Source organism: Brachionichthys hirsutus, unplaced genomic scaffold (genome assembly GCF_040956055.1).
Source record: "Brachionichthys hirsutus isolate HB-005 unplaced genomic scaffold, CSIRO-AGI_Bhir_v1 contig_473, whole genome shotgun sequence".
NCBI classification, from domain to species: domain Eukaryota; kingdom Metazoa; phylum Chordata; class Actinopteri; order Lophiiformes; family Brachionichthyidae; genus Brachionichthys; species Brachionichthys hirsutus.
The window spans coordinates 1,011-25,001 of NW_027180443.1; the positions used below are offsets into that span (position 1 = coordinate 1,011).

A 23,991-nucleotide genomic window follows, 5' to 3' on the forward strand; every position below is an offset into this window, starting at 1 on the left:
CGTGGCAGGCCAGTCCACAGCTCGTCTTCGTTAGACGTTCTTTTACGCATTCAAAAATGATGACCTGTTGAGTGAGACGGTTGGACAACTCTCCACACGTGAGAATGCTTTCTACGTTAACGGCCCCACAGACACGGCTCTCTAACAGCAGCCAGCTCATACATCACCGGTACAGGTGGTGGCACGGCTAAAAAAAAAGCAGGTGCATATTTTTTCGTGCAGAATCTATCAGTAGATAAATTACCTGCAAGAGAAATTTTAAAGGCACGTCAATGAAAGCCAGTTTGTGAGCAATTGTGTTAAAGAGGGAGGCAGGCGGCTGCCTTTGACCTTCTCATAACTCAGAGGAAAGCGGGGGGTGGGGGGTGGAACATTAAAAAGATTGTGTCCGTCTGGCTAATGGTTCTTTATGGCTCCCTCATGTTCTCAGATGGGCAGGATGACTGGCAGTGTGTGTGTGTGTGTGTGCGTGCGTGACCACTGGTAACTGTACATCACCTCTGCTTGCCCCCTTCAGCTGGCGTCCCACTCAGCAAGACCGCCTGCCACGGTGAGGCAAACCACTAAAACACCATAAAACCAACAGACTAAACAGCCATTTATCACCACTGCACACAAGAGCCATGTCACCAAGCAGTCTCAACCGTCCCACTCAGTGACTCAACGCGTATATAAAAACGTCATCGAGTATTACCGATACAACGAAGTCTGACCACTCAAACCTCAACCACCATTTGCTATGTCCAGAAATAAGGCAATCATGAGTGAAAATGGGTTTCTTGGTCTCTTTTATTGAATTGGCAATGACTTGAACCAGTGCAAATCTGTACTTTGCTTTCTGAGAGACAAGTGTGGAGAAGAAAAAAACAAAAGGGCATCAGAAAACAAGGGGGGACACTAAAATCCGGCTTCCTGGCCTGCCCAGTTTGGTGTCTGGAAGAAAGAAGAAGGAAATGGATTAGACCACTGCATGTAGATCAACTCAGGACAAACAAGTGTTGACGGCTGATCGTGGAAAATCTGGAAACATACACAGGCATGCAAGCAGTTAACATGTTTGTGGTGCGTGTATGTTCCGTTGGTAAAGGCCGGGGGGGGAGGGGGGGGTCTGAGGGTCGACAGGGACCCCGAGCAAGCAGTATGCAAAGTGCTTGAGAGGAGCAGGATGTTATGGTGCTCTGAGTCGTTTACAGCCTCTGTCAATTACAAAATTCCCTAAATGAGGGCTTGCGTTTTATTTATTTATTTTTACACCGGACGGGTTTATGGCTGCACTCTTTCTGCAGATATTCAAACAATAGGGAGAAGGCTAATGGAGCACATCAAAAGATAGCCCCTCAAGAGCAGCACAGTTCAAAAGTGAACATTTACACAACATTGTTGCCGTCAGAGGGGAACCATGCCATCACTCTGCTTGACACACGTGCATGTCCTGGAGGAGGGGGGTGTGATAATGACATTGATAATGACATTCTGTGTAGTAGCATTACTTGAACAGTCTGGATTACCACGCAAACACGCGAGGTCAACATCAATACGCAGTTGGACGGGATGACTGGACCCTGAGCTAGACATCTGCAGCAGGTCCCAAGTGGAGCAAACTCCAGGTTTTGAGTAATGTTCACCAAAGTCAGCGTGAGGATCCACCTTATTTAGGTTGCTGGGCTGAGTCACGGCGCTCAGGCATCGTTCTGTGATTGTCTGGAGTCTACCTTGTAATTAGGCCTTTGAAGAGCAATGGAGGGATGAAAGCGTTGGCTCTGTTAAACTTGCTCTTACTGGTTTATTTTGTGTAAAAGAGCTTTTGCTGATGGTCATTCATCAACATTCTTTTCCTCGCTGTTCTGGGCTGATCTTACGAGATGCTTTGAACCGCCCTGAGCTCACATTGGGCTTCTAGCAATCCGGCTGGTTATGGGCAGGGATGGCTGCCTCCAGCCTGAAAGGAGGTGCTGACCTTTGCCTATTTTCTAGATTCAACAAATGTGTTCCTCACCTCAAGCTTGGTGCTCTGGGCCTGCTTCTTCTCAATGTTCATGGCCAACATTTGGCTGCGGAACGAGAGGCTCTTTGTCTTTTCAATCACCTGCTGGTAAGGCGATATGGCGTTGTTCCCCATGACCACATGGCCCTGGAAGAATAAAGATTCACAACACCAACCAATCACATCTGCTGTTCAACAAAGCCCAATAACCGGATGCTCAAGGCCCATTCATATGTACTGTAGGGACTGCTAGATGGGGCACCATGAAGGAGACAAGTTACCACTGATCCTTCCCAAAGCCACAACAGCCCCCTGCTTTGAACAGCTTTGGCTAACAATTTGTTCGACTGACTGAGGAAGAGGTCAGAAGGTCTCACCAGTTTGGAGTCAATCTTTGCATCCAGCCTCGCGTTGCGGATTAAGTTGACAATCCATCTCTCCGCTTCCTCAGGTGACATGTTTAATTTGTCTGCCAGCATGCTGTAGGTGAAACAAAGAGACATGGGGGTTCGAAGCGGAGCACAAAAGCAACACAAAAAGGTGGAACCAGTCTTAAAACGGCTACGAACGAAGACCCAGGGGTAAAAACTCAAGTCTTTGCACTGATGAGGCATTAATAATCCATGAGAATGAATCCACATGACATTACTACCGTTTTATCACCATTCTTATCAATGTACTTATTAGCATCATTATCAACTGCTGTCTGGTTTTAGAATATTGAAGTGTACCATAAATGCTAGTTTGCATTAAGTCTCAGCCAATGCATCATTACATTTGGTCACGATTGATATTAGGCCCCAAAACACAGTTTACCTGGTAGAGTTAATAATAAGAACCTTGACTTGTGGGGGAAAAGGTGTGCAACAAGAAACACACCTCAGAAACCATTCTAATGCCCCCCCTCCCAGTACCAACAGCAGCTAGATTTACAGACTTGTACCAGTAACTCGATTAGCGCTGCTGGGCCGACCCCGTGTCGCGAGCTTCTGTGGTTGCTTTACTTTTTCTCTCGTCTTCCACACACACTCTCTCCCGAGCTGGTTGCTAAACTTGCCATGACACTCCGGTCCAAAGGCTAGCTGTGTCTCAAAATGAGAGCCAGGTTGGACTCTGGCTCGCTCTTTGATACGCAGCTAGACAGGGATGTGTCGCCGTGGAGGGGGGGGAGGGATGAGGGTGACTGGCATTCTTTGATCCAAAGCTTTCCCCATCGCAGCTGGCTTCCCTTGTGGCTTTCAAAATAACTAGACCCCCCTTGATACCCTCATCTAGACCCCCTTTCTCCCCCATACTTCCTGCCCCATTCCTTCTGTTTGAGCCCCCCCTCCACACAGACCACATTTCATATAAGGGCCTCAATAAATATTCTCACCCCGTCTGTGCACTGCCCGTAATTACTACACCCACCCTCCCTCTCATCTCAGAGTAGGTCACCAAGCCACCCCCAACCCCTGGAACCACCCCACCCCCGAATAACACACATACCTTATGAAATAATGTAGGTACAAGTTTGTGTACAGCCCGTTTGTTGTACACAACAATCGGGGTTAAAAGGGAATACATACAAGAACCATTTATTTTGTTAATTGTCACTTCCTGGTCCATTAATCTCATTCTGCGAGACCGGTTCAGTGAGTAAGCTCCAGTCTGCCCAGCCCACACCAGTCGTCACGCCACGGCTCTGCAAACTCTAATCCCACTGCCACCATGTTGAAAGTTGGACAAATTTAAGATATTCTTTTTAAGAAAAGTAGACTTATTTGGGATTTGGGATAATATCTGCCTCATGTCAAGACTAAAAGAGAAACACACGGATAAGAAATAAGACTTGCACATCCTAACCCATGAATGTTGGTCAAATGGTAGCAAAACCACACGAAATTGGGAAGTGCCATGATGTCAGCTTCTGGATCGGGCCGTGAAAGCATAAACAACACAAAAAGACATTACATCAGCATAATGAGCTGAATGGGGTTCGGTCTCCAAGTGACGGCGCATATCACTCAACACTTTCACCGCAGCCAAGTGATACACGAGGCGGATAACGAGATAGAGAAGAGCCAGTTGTGTGCTGATTCATAACCACCTCAGCAGCCCAGAGGAGAGCGAGGGGGGAATCAGAGGTCACGGATCAAACCCATCACTCGTGCGTGGTGCGAGTGTTGAGCAATTCAGATTTGTATTTCTACAAAGTGGAACTAACACCTGTCTGATAGGAGCCAGCGTTTATTTCTTTTGTAAGCTTCAATGTTTGCAAGACACCAAGGCTACATTGGTGCATCAGCGTGTCTTATGTCCACCCCAGCGTGTTGGTCTATAAGAGTATAAACTACAAACAGGAAATTCAATCACACACTCCAAGACTCAGAAAGTCCATTCATTATTTATCCTATTAAGTAATCAAAAACAAAAAAATGAAATGTGTAATTGGTTCAGATTTTGCCCGTGTGATGAAGTGATTCCTAAACACATTCTTGGAGTTTTGATAGGCAATTCAGAAAAGTTGGGGTCCATGTCATCAGGTCCAGGTCAGACAAGATGATCAAAACAAACATGGTCTGGTTTCCCCACATGGGATTTAAGCTAAACCCCAACCCCTCTGAATGCCCCAGAATGCCCCAGGCCTTAGCACGGACCAGCCAACGCACGCTAATCTAAATTTCAAAAGAAAATCTTCCAATGTTTTTCCCCCCCCAATGAAGACATTTGTGTCAGAGACGCCAACTTCATCACATTGTCTTTCATAGGTGTACAGCCGCTACCACTATGTAACATCAGAGCAAAAATATAACGATATAAGGGGGTAAAAAGTGAAAACGAGGAAGGCAAGAAAAGTAATTAAAAAAAAACTGCTTTTAATTCAAAGCTGGTGATGGGACAGACTTAGACAACCTATTCTATTGACATCAGCCCTGAAGCCAAGCAGACGAGCCTGCATGGCTGGTTTTATTTTACACAATCATGATCTTGTTCCTTGGGGAGAGGAGATCACTTTCATTTCGACCCCTCACTCGCTCGGCTCCTGAGCTTTCGACCCCGGGCTAGGGTACTCCTTTGGGTCTTTAGACCAACCCTCACACTTAAAGAGAAGGGTCAAGCATTGGACTCTAACAGCGAGAGAGAATGGGGGATGGGGAGATCCTTCTAACAAGTAGTCGTCATCTTAACCTTGTTTGGCCTAAAATTAATGCACTGGTAAAACATATGATAGTGTTCGCAAGTCATCTGGAACTGGTGAGGCCAGTGTGCCATCTTCAAACTGGGCCAGGTATGAGGTATAGATGATCTGCAGTGTTAAATTCCAATATACAAAATACTACATCCAATCTTCAGTAAAGTGTTGTGTGTAAAAATACAATCTAAAGATGAGGGTAAAAGAACCGCCGAAAGCATTCACTAAAAATGCCAAGTGTCCTCTTGAGGTCAAAGCAGAAATGTGTCAGGGAAGGACTAAGAAAATAAACCCCGTAAATCAAACAAGGGAAGCAAAGCCAAACTAGAACCACACTCGAGATAGAGAAGTCTAGACAAAAGGATGTGTGTGCATGCAATTAGTGCGAAAAGAATTACATGCCCAGTGCCGGCAAAATATTTTATATAAGGATTTATTGCAAAAAATAACTGCGTCAATTCCAGTTCTGTTCTTGTGTCCTAAGCTGTGGGCAAAACGCGAGCTAAATATGTGCAAACGCATCATGGCCAACAGCTGTAAAATGGTCCTCATTAAAAACAACCCATCAAATTAATTTGAGTCCATGCCAGCATGCACCGAGCCTCTGAGAAGGGGACTAATGAGTTGGGAATTTGAGTGCATTTCAGAAAGACACATCCATCGTCATGATGAACCAAAAATAAACACGGAAATCCCTGTTTTCATGCATTAGTCATTCATTCCTGTTTTTAGAAACCTCAACAATCGTAATATCTGAGCTGATGAAAAAAAGGTGAAAAGTAGAGAAATCACTGTTCAACTTCCTCTTTGAGTGTTACCGCTAGCCTTTGTGGTTTTTAACAACTAAATGGATCCAATTGCAGTTAGGCTGCCAAAAAGAACCAGAACCCCTAATCAATTCCAGAAAATCTGCAACTGGAGATTTCCACAGGGGGTGATCATGTTCCACATTTCAACCTTGACTACAGACCTCCGTGGCTCTACGTAACAGTTAATGCAATCATTTTCATGTCACCAAAAGACATTCTCTATATTTACTGGATTTCATTCATTTATATGGTTGGACTGAAAGCAATTGTCAATTTGTGCTACTCATTAATGAGGAATAAGGAAGCCAAAAGGAAAAGGGATAACTGATATATTACCTAATATCAAGAATTATATACAGCAACAAGCACAAATCCATCAAAAGATGACAATTAAAGCCAGGAGAGCAAACGCCCTATCGAAGCCACTCCCCAAATGTGATGTCAGAGGCAGCCAAATCATATATACATAACTGCAGGCAATTAGTTTTATTTCCTCTGCAAAAACCCGCACTAATAAGCACCGCCTAAACTTCTCGGCTTGGGAAAGTAAAGTAGATTTTATAAAAAATAAATAAACTTGGAGTCAAGAGACCAACAAAAGAACCTCCATTCTCCCAGAGAAAGAATTAAAAGGTCCCCGTCTGTCACAGCAACGGAAAGTAACTCAAAGTCCTGATCTCTCTCCAAAAAATAAATACTGTTCCCAAGTTGACCTTAAACAGGTGGTCTTAAAAGTTCAGCGAATAAGGCAACCTGTGGAGACTTGGAAGCAGTTAACCGCACATGTTTACCCACAAGATGTCAGAGGTCAGCATGAGATTGCAGAAGGGCCAATAAATGGCTAATGACGATGCAAACGTTTGTTTTTTTCCTGTTTATTTCCAATTAAGTCATTAAACAGGAATTCCTGTTATTAGGGGATTCCCATCTGAACCCTGTCTTAGTGTCAGTAATTTAAAGAAACTATGGTGTGCTGATGCAGCATTGGTAATGAGAAACCCAACTCTGTAAAAGGCGCTTTCACTTACTTTGGGTCATAACAACATTACTAACCTGATGCTGATGCATTGATGAATTCTGCAGAAGGTTTCAAAGATGAAGAGGCGGGCATTTTCAATGAAGTCCTCCAAGCAAGCAACCAAGAAGAAGTCGTTCACAAGAACCTAAGTGGCAAAGCAATTAGAATTGTATGAATACATAATTTCTGATCCAAATTTTGAAATATGCACAAAAATAAATGCTTTTCTTAGACTGGGGCCTTCAGATTTCACAGAAATGGAGTCATGACAAGTTTTGATTCAATTTTAATCTGCTTTGAGGAATTCATGCCTTATTCAATTCAAGAAAAACAAATGCGTTTGACCAAACAAAATTCCAATCCAGTTTGATATTGAGAAAAGAGGATCATATTGGATAATGAACCAAAATTCAGTTTGGACCAAAGTTTTCAGAAGATCAAAATGTCCTGTATAAGTAATCCCAGCACCGCAAGGTGCTTTAAATAAGCCACAAATCCTTAAATACGGCAAACACCACATGAGACAACACCGCAAGAACAGCACCAACCAAAGAGATTACCGCATTGACTCATCTGGTCTGCTGCTTCCGTCTCTACTCCAGCATGCAGAATAGCCAAAAAAGTTAGTCGTGCAAGAACTGTCCTCAAACTCCCAGATGAGAGCAAGTCTTTCCAGGAGTCCATGAACCGTATGACCTGTGTCTTGCTAAACGAAGAGATACATCTCCTGTTTGAAACAACTCACCTGCATGTAGCCGATTTATCTACCGGTACTTTTAATGCTCGTGACCCAGCGGTACCATTGTGTGAAATGCTCCCTTTTCTCAGTGCGCAATTTCACGTCACAGACCATCATCTTCAAAAGTCCTCCAAGAATTACCAGCTGTTTGCGCAAGTTGAGAAAGCTGCTATCTGCCCAGAGTTTTGCTTGAATAAATCCCAATTACATGGCGCTATCAGGGCACACACATTTCAGCTATGACAACGCTTATCTAAGGATGATAAACTTTGAACAGCCAAGTGCCCTAATTACTGTCATCTGGGATTCAGACCACAAAGCTTAAACAAATTCTGAAATTGGCTGGAAGAGTTCTTTCATGCATGCACAGTCTGAGAGCCTGACTATAGGTAGGCCTATACTTTTCATTCTTTGACATGCAAGCACCCAACATCTGACAGTGATTCCAGATTTGGGTGGAGTTGGGGGGAATGAAAAGCCCTAAACAGACTGAATCGGTTAAATGAAACCTAGCGCAACCTTCCATTTGAAAACAATTGGTTCAAACTATTACACGGGGTCCAGTGAACTGGAGACAGTAGACCTGAAAACAAAACTCATTCCGCCATTACAACAATCATTAAATGGACGTGTGCTACTTCTCAATGGTTTAAAATTGATGCATTACAAGTGTTCTTTAAGACAAGAGCGCATCCCAGTGGAGTATCCGTTTACCTCAAATCAGTCCGCAGTCTGTAAGACATTGCTTTACCTCTGAAGTCAATGCGTTCTTTAATGGTTTGCATGTGCATTTCTGCTGAGAAAGAAACTGCATTATCGAGTTCAAACAACGCCATTTAGAGAAAATGTTTGCAGACCATCACAGGTGATGCATCGACGGAGCCATTAAACAATTCCGAAACCACCCGCCTCGCTAAAAGTCGATTGTCGTGAAGTGAATGAGGTTTGGGTCAGGGGGGGCCCTTGGAACGTACTGGACATGCTCTGATAAGATCGATAGATTAGTCTCTTCTTAAAAGCACCTGGTTGGTATAACCTGGGCTATGAACTGAGAGGCAGGAATGAAGCACCCAAAAAGGCAAGGCCAGGACCAACCTAGGAATTTCCTGAAGAGTTAACATGCGTTTAATAAGGTCAGCGAAATAGGCTGAAATAGGACTCAGCTCTCATATGTTGATAGTACAGATCATCATTTGGAGACGGCTCCTAGAGGCTTTTGTACAGGAAAAATCCAATTACAGCCACAGAGGAGCTTAAGGTTTCACCGGTGTTGGTTTGTTTGTTTATCTGTGCATTTGTTAACAAGATAACTCAAAGGTTACGGACGGCTCTCGATGACATTTTACCAGGAACAGTTGATTAAATTTTGGTGATCCAGTAGAGATCCTGGATTCTGGATCACTTTGAAACATAACATTTCAGTCAGTGGAGCTTCAAAATTTGTTCCTCAATATATCGGTTTTTCAAAATCTTGTTAAATATGCATTTACCATTTACTCACCAAAAATCACAGTCAAAGCTGCCTGATATGCAAAATGTCTCTTCCATCTGATCCAGAATATTGTTAGGAAAAAATATAAAATTGTAACATTGAAAACCCCATTTATGGATTAAAAAATCAGTTAAAAATACAAAACAATTCAGCTTTACTTTTCATGGTTGGTGTATAAAAGATAACTTAACCTTTTGATGATGATCCAGATTACCATGTGGATAGTGTAAATCTGATTGTTAGGGGAATGAGCTGCTTGGTGGAGGTATTTTCTAGTTTTCTCATGGAACATGCTTTGGAATTTGTTAAGGATGTAACAAATATGCCCACATGGGTTTGGTTCCAACTTCCTCATTTGTTAAACGGTGATTTAGTAACATGCGTTTGCTTAATATTTAGGTTAGCATCAAATGGAACAGTCAGCAAACCGCTGACATGATCTATAAACATTTACTCACAGAGTGCCATTTGATCACGCCAGATGTTTTTAATTTTCTGAGTTTATCGGCTAGAGGCAAACGATGAAAACGTGGCGAAAATAATCCCATTTTCCCCCTTATTCCTTCGCAGGTCCAAAACAACAAGCCTTCTGATACTTCATTACACAAAATAAACATAAGCACAAAAACTGAAAAAAATGTCCTGTATTGGCACGACAAAGGGGAAAAAAAGAAATCAATAAAGTTTGCCAATTCAAAATGATCTTTGAAGTTTGTGATTGGATAGGCCAAATGTTTTAATGAAAGTGAGCTGCTCTTTTATCACAGATATTCACTGCTCATTAAAGGTTTTTCTAATCCATACAACAGACTGTTTTGTTATGCATGCTACAAATAATGTAGTCCAATACAGTAGTCCCATCATGTACAATTAAATTTCTGATTTATTTAATTTAAGTTTGAATGTTTAACAGATGAGATCACAATAATGTTCATGTATTCGGCTTTGTAGTCAATGTACAATGACTTTTATAGTATTCTCATATACGGTAATAGTTAGATTCAGACAACCCAGTTGATATCAAGTACCCTTAAATGACACCATCACAGATCTCCCCTTTAAAGCGCGTGCACGCTCACATGGAGACCTTTGCTCATAATGCTTTATTGTTAACTACGAGCTCGATAGGTCGACTCCAGGCCACATCAAGATCTGACAGAAGCCTGAGTCATACAGTGTCCAAGAGGACCTCTACATATGACGGCATAATACAAGGCACAGAGTATCGCTGATGCGTCAGCACTGAATTCCACCAGAAGTCCAGAAAAGAAATATGAGACAATGGATCACCAGACAGGTCAGACAGATCCCGTAGTCACCAATGATGCTTACTGCAACACGACATGTGAAAGTTCATGAGTCCGACCTGCAAATCTAAGGTCCTCAGAAGACCTCAGCACTGTCACAGAGCGGCACAATAAGAAGCAGCTGCTTCTTCTTAGTCTGGCAATAAAACGTTGAAACGAACGCTGGAGAGGTTATAACAGAGGTTACTCACCGACTCACACTCCCTCAGTTTCTTTTGAGCGCCATCAAAGTCAAAGTTTACATACAGACATTCCACAAACTCTGTAATTGGATCTTTGTAGGTGTAAGATTCCTGAAAAAAAAAAGAAGAAATACAGAATATCACCATCATGCCAAAATATATTTGTATCAGTTCTGCTCAAGCTCAATTAAAGTTGCCGTTCAGCCATGGTAAGATAAATACAATAAAACATAACATCTGAATGAATCATGAAATATTTGTACACGTGTGTTTTTTTTAAGAAATTGCAAATATCAGCATACAGAAATGTATTTGAAAAATCATTACCCTTTGTTTCCTACAGGTTATTGACAACAATAGCCATGAACAAAATCACTTGCCAAGCACAACAGCTAAATAAACCACAATTCAGAAGGACAATGAATGCACATTCTGCAGAGTTTCAAGCCACGCTTGCACACATGACTTCAGGTCATGAATAGCATGGAGCACATCTTTTAGCGATTACCAACAACCCACCAAGATGGTTCTTAGAGCTCTGCAGCAGTTAGTGACATTAGTTGAGAAGCCATCAGTCTAACACAGTCTGTCAATTTACTACCATTCTCAGAATGTCTGGGTTCAAGGCTTTCCAGCTTAGACCTGAATCACTGTGTAGAAAAGTGTGACGCAATCCTATTACATTACCTACATGGTCAACATTTCTTATCCTTCAAACACTACATTGTCTATGAGCAATGATCTGTTGAGTGTGTGTGCACTTTGTGATCAAATGAATAGACCTGGTACCTGCTGGATGACCTTCACCAAATCTTTCAGAACCTGACGGCGCTTTCGGACATCCTTGTTCGTAATGACCGCAGTGGTCAGATAACGCAAGATGTGTGGGCACATGGTCTGGATAGCATTGAGGTACCTGCAATTAGGCAGGATTAAGTTAATCATTTATCACACCAATCAAAGGATCGCTTTACAAAAGACAATATTTTGGCATCCGACTGGGATGCTGACATTTAGAACAGATGGGTGTCCTAACAAGACCCTCAATTCTTGACACAGGTCCCTGCTTCAAGCCATCGCTTTCATTAGTGTCCAATGAGAGGGAGGAGGCAAAGGAAACCTTGGCAAGGAGATCCCGATCATTGAGGGGGGACCTGCCCAGTAGCTGAAATCTAACCCATCAGGGATTGATGTTTCAACCACAGGTCAACTGACTAAACGCTGAACAAGAGAGACAGGATGTTCAAGAGGGATTCTAATCCCACACCGACTCTCATGTTCAATTAAAAAAAAGGAGGAACATTCACAAAGCTGGCAAACAATAATGGACATGGTCTGTATCACCTTTTAAACTCCCACTCCACCGGGGCTCCTATTAACCAAACTAAATGTGAAAAAGGGGAGCCGAGTGGGCCCCTTCATGCCTCCTACAGCTTCGGGCATTAAAAACAGATGGTGTTCAAAAAGGGTGCAATGACAACATTTTAATAAGAGCACCAATTAAAAGGACGGGGCCCCGTGGCTGTGGCGATCCATCCATCTCCTTCGGCTTATCCGGGGACAGTTCATGGAGGCAACAATCTCAGCAGGGGAGTTTTCCAGACTCCCCTCTCCCCAGACACCTCCTCCAGCTCATCCAGGGGGAATGCTGAGGCGTTCCCAAGTGAGCCGAGAGTCTACCCACCACGTCCTAGCTAGGTTTCCCCGGTGTCCTAGCTAGATTGACCAGTAAATGGAGACCGATACAACGATTGCATCACTGCAGCCACTGCACCAATCTGTCTGTCAATCTCACGCTCCATCCTTCCCTCACTAGTCAACAAAATCTCAAGGTACTTGAACTCCTCCACTTGAGGCAAAGACTCCCCACCGACTCGGAGATGGCAGACCACCTTTTTCCGGTTGAGAACATGCTGATCCTCGTCCGACTCACTTCGCTGCACAACTCCCCCGTACGCGCTGGAGGCCCAGGCTTGATGATGCCAACAGGACAACATCGTACATAAAAAGCAGAGATGAAATCCTTTGGTACAGGAGGGTGTGCTCTGACTACAGCCTCCCAGGGAAAATCTATTTCAGGGTAGTGGAGAGGAAGGTTCGACTGATAGTCGAACCTCGGATTCAGGGGGAACAATGCCGTTTTTGTCACGGTCCCAGAACAATGGACCGGCTCTACACCCTCCATCATGTGCTCAATGGTTCATGGGAGTTCGCCCAACCAGCTCACATGCGTTTTGTGAATTTGGAGAAGGCGTTCAACCACCATCAGCCTGGTTTTAGGAAAGCTTGTGCCCTCCCTTTCTCCGTGTTTGGCTTCTGTGGAAGACCACAACGCTCTGTGCTGTGTTGCTGATTAACTTACACTTGCCCACTCTCCAGGGGGGCTCAAATAGCATATTGGGACAGTAACTTTTTTTGTTTGAGAAAACAAGGATTTCTGGTTTGCTGAAGATGCTTCTCAGGAATGTAGCCAAGAAATGTAATGAAAGTTCTGATTTCATCTATTCCAAGGGGCTTTGGGAGAACACAAAAAGAGCAGGGTAAAAAGGTCCAATTTATTTCACGTTTGGAATAGAAAAAAAAAAAGAATAATGACTGCATTTATAATTATAGAGAATGGAGCAACTCAGGATAGGATACTGTAGTTTGTGCCTGTATCATCTTTAGATACTGAAGGAAATATCCCATAAAAAGGCAGTGCTGTCTGTCAATAGTATAAACTTCAGACCAACACATGCTGACTGCAGGGGTAAGGGAGGTCATATGTGGACCTGAAGAACAGCCGCTGGTCACCAACTTGAGCCAGAGGAAGTACTGGTCAAAAGATGGGGAAACAAGAGCCAAGCCTCAGGAGGAAAAACACCAGGTTTTTAGACTGAGAAAGTGCAAAGCACACAAAAAGGTTTGTCCATACAGATGTTTGGAAAACCTTTCATGAGTAATTACCGTGAGGCTTCCTTAATCATCCACAATAAAATCAAAAAACCGAAACATTTACGGAACCATACATATATAAATGCTATGCTGTGATACTATCGGCAGGCCAGTCATCTGCAACTACACGAGCCTGCAATCTGGACAGGGGAACGGCACAAACACACTCAAATCGGTGGCATGCCATTTTTAACACGGAGTATGAAGTTTCCGTTCTGTGATAAACGTGGCCTGTTTTCTGACGTGAAGCGTAAAACAATTCTGCAAACATTTAAAAAAATATCAGTAGGGTTAATGAAAACGCATACAACCCAGAACTATGAAAGCAAAGCAAGTAAATCTTGTAAAATTAGCTTTCCTCCAAGTAAAACAAGGATAACTGTGGCTACAATACAACCTTCAAATCAATATACTTATACCGCTAATATAGTCTGAGGACAATATCCTTTAACTATACATGGTGTGATGTCACACAGCACAAGCGAAAACTAATTATTACAATTTCACAAAACACTAAGTTTAATATTTGGTTGAATTCAAGATAACATTTGATTATGGGCTGTGTGTTGGAAATAACCTGAACGGGTCAATGGAATGCAGAAGTAACCCGACTCTGAACCCTGCCTTTCCTATTGCCCTTGTTTTGTTGCACCGGAGCTCATCTTTACATCTACATCCTGGTAATCTCATTAAAAAGGAAAAAAAAAATTGGCGATTACTCGGAGCTAAAACAAGGAAGTAATTGAAATAAAATTGAAAATTTTACTTACTGTGGCTGATAGAGAAAGAGCTCAATGATATTGTCTCTACCCTTAGGGTGGTTAAAGAAGACAAAAAGAGACCAATGAATGAGCCATGTCCTCTGCTGCAGAGCCTGGAGAGGGGAGGTGACAGACTGGACAAGACAAACAGAAGAAAGGACGGAAAGTTAAGAAAAGTCTGTCTCCTCTGGGACAAACCAAAAAAAGAAATTATAAATACAATTTTCCACAGTCACATAAAATCGGTTCTATTCTAGTCAGGCAGACGAGCAAACGATTCAAGTGTTGACTTACCCTGTCAACAAGCAAAAACAGAAAACCACCTCACGCTTAAATCTGAACTCTACAGCGTACAGAATTAAATACCACAGCACAGCAGCGCTGATGGCGAAATGTCAATACCAGAGTCCATGCACGATTATCCAGATTGAATTCCGAGGTGAGGCACTTACATTGTTATCAATCGTCTCTCTAAGGCGGGTGAGGTCCTCCATGGCTGCTTCCCAGTTCTGCATCAGGATCTCAGAAGCCAGCTTCCCCCACAGCGAGTTCAAGGCATTCTTGTCAGTAACTGGGACCTGATGAAAAGATAAGATTCACTATTACAACCTGACGCAGACAATACAGCACACAAAGCAAGTTCTTCCAAATAACTTGACAGCCCAGGTTTTCGTATAATTCGGTAACATCTGCATCCGTAACTGAGGCTCAGTTTGCCACTGCTTGCTCGGCTTCTGCTACAGAGCAATTAAATTATGTCCATGTATGGAGCATTGTAATTCATACTGAGCCCTGATTCGTCTCAATATATACAGGTCAGGTGAAACAAAAATTTCACCCGAAAATTCACCACAATCAAAATGATCCCAACCAGATATTTCCATAATCTTTCAAATTTATGAGCAGGTCCAAAGCCTGTGAAGTGAATCGCTCGTACAGGTTTTACATATCTGGTGTTTAGGAGAGGTTGCAGTTATTGATGTGTATGCATGTGTACTATGTGGGATATAACACATTGAATATTTCAAACCATATTTGGCTGTGCTTGGTTGAAATTTTACTGTCTGGGACATCACAAGAAGAAAATGTCACTCGAGATAATCAAATTACAGATCAGTCTGATTCCAATTTATTTTTTATATTGGGTCTTATTATAGATCGCCATGTTGTTACATGGCAATCACGAACAAATTCTGGGATTCTGACATCATTCGTGGAGAACATGTGCAGCTATCATGGGCCCCCATGTTTAATCTGAAAATAGCTGAGTAAGTCTTTATCTTGTAATTGAAGAGTACAAACTGGAAAGTACGTTCACCTGGTGTCCTGATATGTAAAAGGTTTTTAAAAAAAACCAAACTATAAAAACCTATAAAATCTCCAAAAAGGTTGGGTGGCATTTCATTGAATTCTCTCCAGCAGGTTTAGAAGAGATGTGAAAAGCCCTTATCTCATTACATTGTGAGAAATAGGAAGAAGTAATAGACACGGTTAACCCCCCTTTAGTCTTCTTGGGCAGTTGGTCAACCAAGGCTCAATGTACAGATGGCTTGACAATATTACCAGCTGCAGCTGTAGTCATGAGATTGAAGAAATACTTTGGGATGGTAATCACAAATAAATTAAATTATCCAGGCTAACATGCCAAATAATTATTGTAAGTATAATGTTGACAATTTTTATTTCTTTCGTATTTTTGGCAAAGTTTAGCCCCCCTTCGGAGTTAATTGCATTAAAAGCCTTCAGTAACTGGACAACTCTGCAGTCACACAAGGTGATTGGGATGAAATGCAAACTGACAGATCTTTGAGGATAATCACTCACAAAAAAAAGAATCTGTTTTTCAGAACAGACTCAAACAAACAAAAAGAAACGTGCAATGAAACACAGGTTCAGAATTCCTCTGAACCTCAGCAAGGCAATCACTTTGCAGTGGACACTGGGCAACACCCTAGGGCTCATGGGAAACTCTGCACCACAGCAGTTCACGATAACACCAGATGCAGTGACATGAGTCAAGCAGGAAGTGAGAGTGGGTGTCTGCCGAACGGCCAGAGAAACCTAGATCCTAACCACACACCCCCGTACGGCGCTGGACAGCCGCTGAAGCGGACTGTGAGACACGACAGATGAGTGGTGGACACACTAAAAAAAGAACAGGTTTCCGCTGGAACCCCACAAATCAGTAAAAATATTCAGAAATGTTGCCGCCCGCCCTTTCCAAAGATCAATTACACTGATGAAGAAAGCTACCGTACTAGATCATGAGACAACGGCCAGGAATCTGGCATGAATGGTTTACAAGTAACAAAGTCACAAGATAGATCAGTTTTGTAATAAAGAGAAAAAGATATTTGCTCCATTGCCAGTATAAAAAGGTCAGCATGTCCTCGGAAGTTTTTCATTTTGTTTATTTTCTCTCTTTGAAGTCCCTGCCTGCTGCATTTGGCTGACCCCCAGGTTAGTATGGCAGCTTTACACACACACACACACACACACACACACAGTTTGCCTTTCACTAGTGGCCACGCTAGAAAAGTTTCGATACCTGGGTTCTTCCAGCAGTTACCTTAAGTTTCCATGGGTTTGTGAAATGGGCACATTTTAGCTGACTGCCCAGCAACAATATATTTACTGTGCCGGGGATCTGTCGGGATACTCAATCTTTATTCTGAACATCCAATCCCTGCATTAAGTGATGATATGAATAAGTTGCTCTTTTCGGGCTGGGCCACAATGTAACCAGACCTGAGGCATGGATTTTGCAAGGCTGGCTTACTTCGTTTAATTGACTGGGTTTCCCACGTTAAATGGCTTTATGGAGCCTAACCTCTCCCATATGGGGGAAGGGGAGAGGAGAGAGGAGAAGGGCATGTGAGGATGGGAGGTCCACAAAACTAGGGAGGAGGAGAAAGGTATAAAACACTCCCAATAATGGAATCGTTTTCTACCTTTTCCCCATCAAAAAAGCTCCTTGCATCATCGAAAGCAAAAAACATCGAGTCCCAGAGCCTGATCGGGCTTTAATGCAAAATGAGCAGAATAACAATTTGAGGAGTGAAAGAAAGAACTTCTGGACTTTGAAAGACATACCTCAATTAAAGCAATTTTGGTTTATTTAGACTGAGTTGCAACGCCATAAGCAGCTGTTGTTGGAACAGTGGAGCGAGCATTGCAAGCTTCTGAAGACTTTTCTTCATGCATTTCTATCATTTGTTTCTTGGTGTGGAGTGAAGATGGAAAGCTTTGGTCAATTACCAGTCATCTTGTCTCAGTTGCAACTCTCTAGACTACAGATTTGAGTAGATCAGTGAAAAGAAGAAAAATAAAATCCAAGTTCCCAACTGCTTTGCGTTAAGAGGGTTGTTTGTAGAGGAGTGGGTTCATCATCACGCAGTCACTGCCAAGTTCCTGAGAAGGGGACACTTCAGCACCGTGAATGCCCCACGACGAGACAGAAACACGGGCACCCCAAATACGAAAGGCAACGCGGCGGAGTATCAGGTGCCAATTAGACCAAGATGTTTTTACACTGACGAACAGACAAAATGCTGCTTTTCTTGCCCGTTCTTTTCAGGGCCGGCTTTGGCCTGAGTTCTAGCTTTACCACCAAGTTAAACACTGAACCAGGCAAACAAAAGCAAGAGAAAAAAAAAATGAATGAAGCTTGGAAGCAATCGACTATAGAGTCTGGTTCCATTTGTGATTAGAGTGCATTTGGTTAAGCTAAAATTCCTACACGGGAATGCAAGACAACCCCAAACAATCACAAGTGATAACTTGTGTTTCATTTCAAATAAAGTAATAACCCAAGTAAACGGAGGCGACTACAAGCCTGAGGAAGTCCCGCACGTGGCCTGAAGGCAGCCCCGGGAGACAGCCGACCTCGCCCAGGCGTCACTGCTCGTACATCCAATGATATAAATGTATAGGAACTACAACGGATTCATTTGCTGCATCTCACAACACTTGACATCCTGCAGTATAAAACTCTTTAACCTGACTACTAACCCAATCAAATATTTTTTCCATGACAAGTGATCCATAATTGCTTAATGCGATGGCAAATGATAGAATTTTAAACTACCTATCAGAACCACGTTGTGATGTGCGCAATGCTGCGAATATGCGCCTTGCTGTGCATTTAGAGACGCTGGGGGTGCAGCTTGCCAGCCCACCCAGCCCAGTTTATAAACGCCAGTGTTCACTGAATATTAAATCCAGGATTGCAAACGAGTTTTCTGGTTCTTTTCTATTGATCTGAACATAATATTTTCACACTGTCCCCATTGAGCAAAGGCCTTTAAAGGGGACATTTATAATGAATCCGAAACAACATCTCTACGATGATGAAGTGGCATCTTCCACGTGGCTGATATGCATTAACTTGACACATAGTTTAATACCAATGCTGCTGACAGATTCTCACACCTCCTGAGGCCAGTCTTTGCAGTCCAGCTGCACAGAGCCCATTCGCTGCCAGTTCATCTTTTACTCATTTATAACGGCAAATATAGAGAAACCACAAACGCTAGAACCCAGGCAGCAAGTTACTTTGTTTATAGAGGAAATGGGGTGTGTGCTAACAATACCGCCAGTATTACGAGATGTTAGTCACTCTCTGCAAAGCACCCATTGGGCATTATTCCTTAAAAAACATTTATCTTTATTTAAATCGTTTTTAGTGTATACATTTTTCCTCCTGCTCTTCATTCAACTAAACAATGCTGCATAGTGACGGCAGGCGGCCATTATGAGTACACAATGAGTGCATCGCCTCGTCATGCATCCCAGACTCCCCGACTCACCTTGCAAAATGTGTAACCTCTTGATGCCAACTTTGAGAAGCCTTGCATAACTTAAACACACCATAACCTCAGAAGTCGTGACAAGGGACTCTCTTGCCACAGCACTCAAATCAATAAGCTGTCTACTGAGGCCGGCCTCCCGAGAAGACTACAGACAGATTATGCAGTCTGCCACTGATCACTTGGCCCAGTAAAAGATCCCACTCAAGCCTGAGAGCAGCAGTCTCCTCCTAACACAAAAGACGTGCATGGAATTGAAGAGGAATGACGTAAGCTGTTCGCATTCAATTACTTTTAAGTGTTCTGTTCCTCGCCCATGCATGCATCGGCCTTGTAAGGACCTACAGCATTCATGCATACATAACATGATGTTCAACTTTAGCATGTCAGAAGAAAATACATATTTGAGGTGGTACATTGAACTACTACGGACACTGTTTAAGACAAGGAAAGACATGCACTCATCTACAAACAGCTATAAATGTTAGCTGGCGAGTATCACTTTCAAGAGCTGAAAACTTACCAAGACACGAAAGAAGTAGAGATACTCAGCAGCACCAGAGTAGTTTCCGCACTCGTACTGGAACTTAGCATATTTGTACAGGGTGTCCAAGTACTCCTGGCGAAACTGCAAGACAAAAATCAGAGCATCACTTTGGATAACAGACGATATACAAGCTAACGTCAAAGCCTTGCCTTTTTATTGGACATCTTAGTGTCACGTCTACCTGGAAATTTAACTTTAATTTTCAAACTGTGGTGGGTCAGCCCTGTAGACGAAGTCAAGGCAAACAGTGCTATATTACATTAAAGGCATTCTGCCATGAATGACAAAAGGAAATTTTATTTTTTAACAACCTCATTATCTGTATTTTAAAGTCATTCTTATCATCCAACACTTCACATCAATGGGCACTGATGTCACACCATTCACTCAGGCACATCGAACTGCAACAGGCAGCGAGTGATGCGGGCTGCCGAGCCTTTCCCTCAACATGCTGAGGGGCCCTGCGCCTTGGCTGTGTGGGGGTGCAGTTGGGACAGCATGCAGGTCAGCAGGATAATGCAGGGAGGGAGAACTCAAACATCATGGTAAATATAGAACCTCCGGCATGCTTGCGGCTCAATCCACGAGTTCCGAGCTCCTCGGTTTATTCATAACAATTCACCACAGAAAGCAAATGTCCACAGAATTTGTGCAAGCCATTCAAACCCCGAAAATGACTTAAGGGTTTTGGGAAGTAATTCTGCATTTCCTGGCTCAGCCAGCCCCTCCCACTTCAGCCCTAAAACAACCATGGGTTCACACAAGAGGCATGGGAAATGCAGTGAAGAAGTGAGATGTCAGCAGATCAGGAAAACTTACATTGTGTTTCTCTGCCAAATACTCAAAGAGCACTCGCCCATCCCTGCAAAAAACAAAACACAAGAATTGAGTTTCAGTCGTGAGAGATCGTAAAACTTGAGTTGCCGTTTGTCTGACATCAGGCACATTTTTCCAATTCTGTTCCAAACTAAAAGCTGCACATACGTGAAAACTACTCGACTTTTGAAATGTGATAAGTTGCTTATTAAATTTGGCTGGCAACTACAAATTTATGCTAACCATGTCTGGTGAGGAAAGTGCCTGTGAGTATCTATGGTTTAGTCAAAAGAGAAGAAGGCACTGGCACTTCTGAACTATGATATCCCAACAGCATTTTTATAACGCTGACTAACCTAAAATCTTGGTGTTTATGTGGACACCCAACTGAAACTATGCGTTTATTCTAGAATTGGAAAGAATTGGTGTGCATTTAGTGGCACATACGCGTTGTGTGAATCCGATTTGGGCCAAGGCAACATTATTCATGCCTTAGCTTACATGGTGGTCTGATGGTCTGTGCAGAGTTATCTCTGGGGCTTGTTCGTCACTCTACTGTACAACACAGCCATGCACAGATCTGCATCGTTTACCTACATCAGTGGCCGTAATGTCCAGCTCAGTAAAAATACCTTTTTTTTTTTTTTTAAGTCTTTAAAAGATATTTCCAACACAATTATGCAGATCTTTCCCACCAACACAAAATGGGTGGTGGGGGGGGGCTATCCACAAACATCTTGCGATGCAGAATCTTGTAATTTGCACTCGTTTGGAGATTTACATGTGCACTTCAAATCGGCATGTAAATTACACATCACACCAATGGTCGTCGCACACATAGTGTGTCTAGCAATGACAGATTATATCTCCAAGTATGGGATTAAAATGAATTGCTACAATAGCTGCACTTCTATCATTAAATTAATAACTTGACTCCAGATTATTTTTCTATTGTATAACAAATCAATGGAATGAAAGAAAAAAATACTCAAACTCAAGATGTACACCTGATTCAGTATCAAAACAGAATTTTCCTCCTGACTCTGTATTGACAGCATCTGAATAGTATGCTAAAAAGGGCAACATAACTCAGGCTTCAAACCTCTTAAAAGGTTTCTACAAATCTGTGTCCCAAATAAAAAATAGATGAACTGTGAACGTGCTTTTCATTAACTGGACAGACACTCGTCAAGAAGTATGAGACGAGCACAAGAGTGAATGCATCGACACAACCACCTTCATAAATGAACTGCGCACACACACACACACATATATATATATATATATAGCGCTTTTCCACATTTCGCAGTGCCCAAAGCGCTCCCATCCCCAGAGCTGGGATTCAAACCACTGACTTACCGATCACTGGACGACCCACTCTATGCCATCTGCCTCCTTTACCTCTGATATCACTGGTTTAGGCCTCAGAAAAGCTAAATACATTTTTCACTTAAAATGAACTTCCATGGACTCCCGAAACAATCTTGTCATTATTGAATGAAATACAGGTTTTACAAAATTCTAGAATCAGAGCAAATGAGACGAGCAATGAATTTTGCAACTAACTGATGGTGGGTTTTTTGTTTCTTTTTAAAGACTTCACCTGGTTGACTGCATCTGCCTTGTAGTCTCTTGGTCCTCAAACATTTTCACAATGGGTTCCGTCTCTGACTGCAGCTGCTTGAGCTGGGCCACAACCTCGGTCCTCTTCTCCCTTAGAGCTGACACCGGAAGGATGAAGAACGTTATTAGTTACAGTTAACGCCACACGCCAACAGACGTGATCTCCTCCGACAATGCTTTAAAACAAAGAGTGAAAGTTCTCAATATTCCTACATGAACTTTGAGAGACAGAAATGTCAACAGCTTCTCGTGCGTGCCTGTTAAATGGATAAGGGATGTGCATCTGCGAAGCAACACTTACTAAAGGGAATCTCCTTTTCAGGAAAAAGGCTCCTATGCACATCCATAGCGAAGTCCACCATGTTTGTGTCGCTGAGAAGATCCAATTTTCCATTAAGCAGCTCCTGCTCATTGTAGATCTAACAAAGACGATAAGAGAAGACAGTACAGTACACAAGGCTGCGACAAAGTTCCACAGTTCCACAGGCTACGCTGTTTGTTTCCAACTCGATAATTAGTGTCTCCGTGTTCATCGCATACAAAGTGGCCAAAACAAAATGAAACGCTGACAATTACTCGCTCAAATTTAAAATCTAATGGTGCTTTCAAGACAGCATTCAAAACAGCGAGACGGAATAACCTTTTCCTACCAATGTAATGGTACGTTGCAGGTTAGCTTGATGCTACGTTATCAATACTTTTGGAGAACTCTACCGTCTCCTCCCAAAAATGTTGTTACGTTTTAGGGACATTTTCTAACAGATTATCATCTGCTAATCCAATAAATCCCACATATTTTAACCTTTTCTTTTAATTATTGCTAATAAAGGTCTTTGGTTATCTTATTTTGCTTAGCATCACGGCGCTAGTATATCCCAGCTGGGCTGCAAAATCGTTGACTTGCAGTGCCAACGTGAATACGAAAATACAAAAAACTGTATAACACTACAAATATGAAAACGCACATTGTTCGGAAGAAATTCCGTGTAGCTCATAAAGTTCGCCATAAACACAAACAACTTCCGATTTTCGATTTCAAATTTCAACGACAATTACAATATTTCTTTATCTGAATGGGTTACGTAATTATTCATATCGACACCTTAATCGAATGGCAGATTTAAAACATACATTTGATACATTTATTCAGAACTATTAACATTTACATGTTTTGATACTTTTATTTTGAAAGCAGGTAACTATTTACATCCGGTGAAACATTGCTGCTTAACGCTGGAGCAAAAAGAAATGCGGCCTGCTCCGAGGCGTACAAGACATTTACAACAGTTCAGACGCCGTACATAGTGTAATAAAATAACGAAAAGGTGTATCACAGTGTTCACGTGTTCAAATATTTCATACCTCTTTGACAGCGAGGAACTCCAGCAGAGGAAAAACTAGATGGCGATCTAAAAAGTGGGCAATCTTGGTGGTGAGATCGTAATCCGCCATCTTTGCTCCGGAGAAAGGAAGAGGAAGCACGTGGTTGCTCTGTGCGGAGGGTCCGACCAATCAGCGACACTCAGCGTCCTCGACGTCGGAGGAATGGACGGCGTGACGCACTTTTTACAGTTATGCGCGGCGGAAGTATTCTAAATTTACACTTTCAACAAATTCTATTATCTGGGCAAATTCATATGTTTTTTTAGATAGATGCATTTTATTTTATTTCTCAGAAAAATATAAAATGAAAAATATAAAAAATGTAAATGATCTTTAGGTGGTTGAGTGAGAGTAATTTTTTTGATCCAAATAAAAATTAAAGCAGATATATAAATGTTTAACTAAATCCAGTA

General features: G+C 42.4%; 1 protein-coding gene across 1 annotated transcript; it reads right to left on the reverse strand.

Moving 5' to 3' along the window:
• Positions 1 to 771: 771 nt before the first annotated feature.
• Positions 772 to 23,650, reverse strand: LOC137914949 (eukaryotic translation initiation factor 3 subunit E). Its single transcript, XM_068758436.1, has 13 exons — positions 23,558 to 23,650; positions 22,497 to 22,614; positions 22,176 to 22,293; positions 20,576 to 20,618; positions 19,733 to 19,837; positions 14,854 to 14,979; positions 14,411 to 14,535; positions 11,496 to 11,622; positions 10,716 to 10,817; positions 7,022 to 7,131; positions 2,362 to 2,464; positions 1,997 to 2,131; positions 772 to 933 (listed from the first exon to the last, which is right to left on the reverse strand). The coding sequence occupies exons 1-13, from the start codon at positions 23,645 to 23,647 to the stop codon at positions 898 to 900; spliced, it is 1,338 nt and encodes a 445-aa protein (XP_068614537.1). The 5' UTR covers positions 23,648 to 23,650; the 3' UTR covers positions 772 to 897.
• Between the last annotated feature and the right edge of the window lie 341 nt (positions 23,651 to 23,991).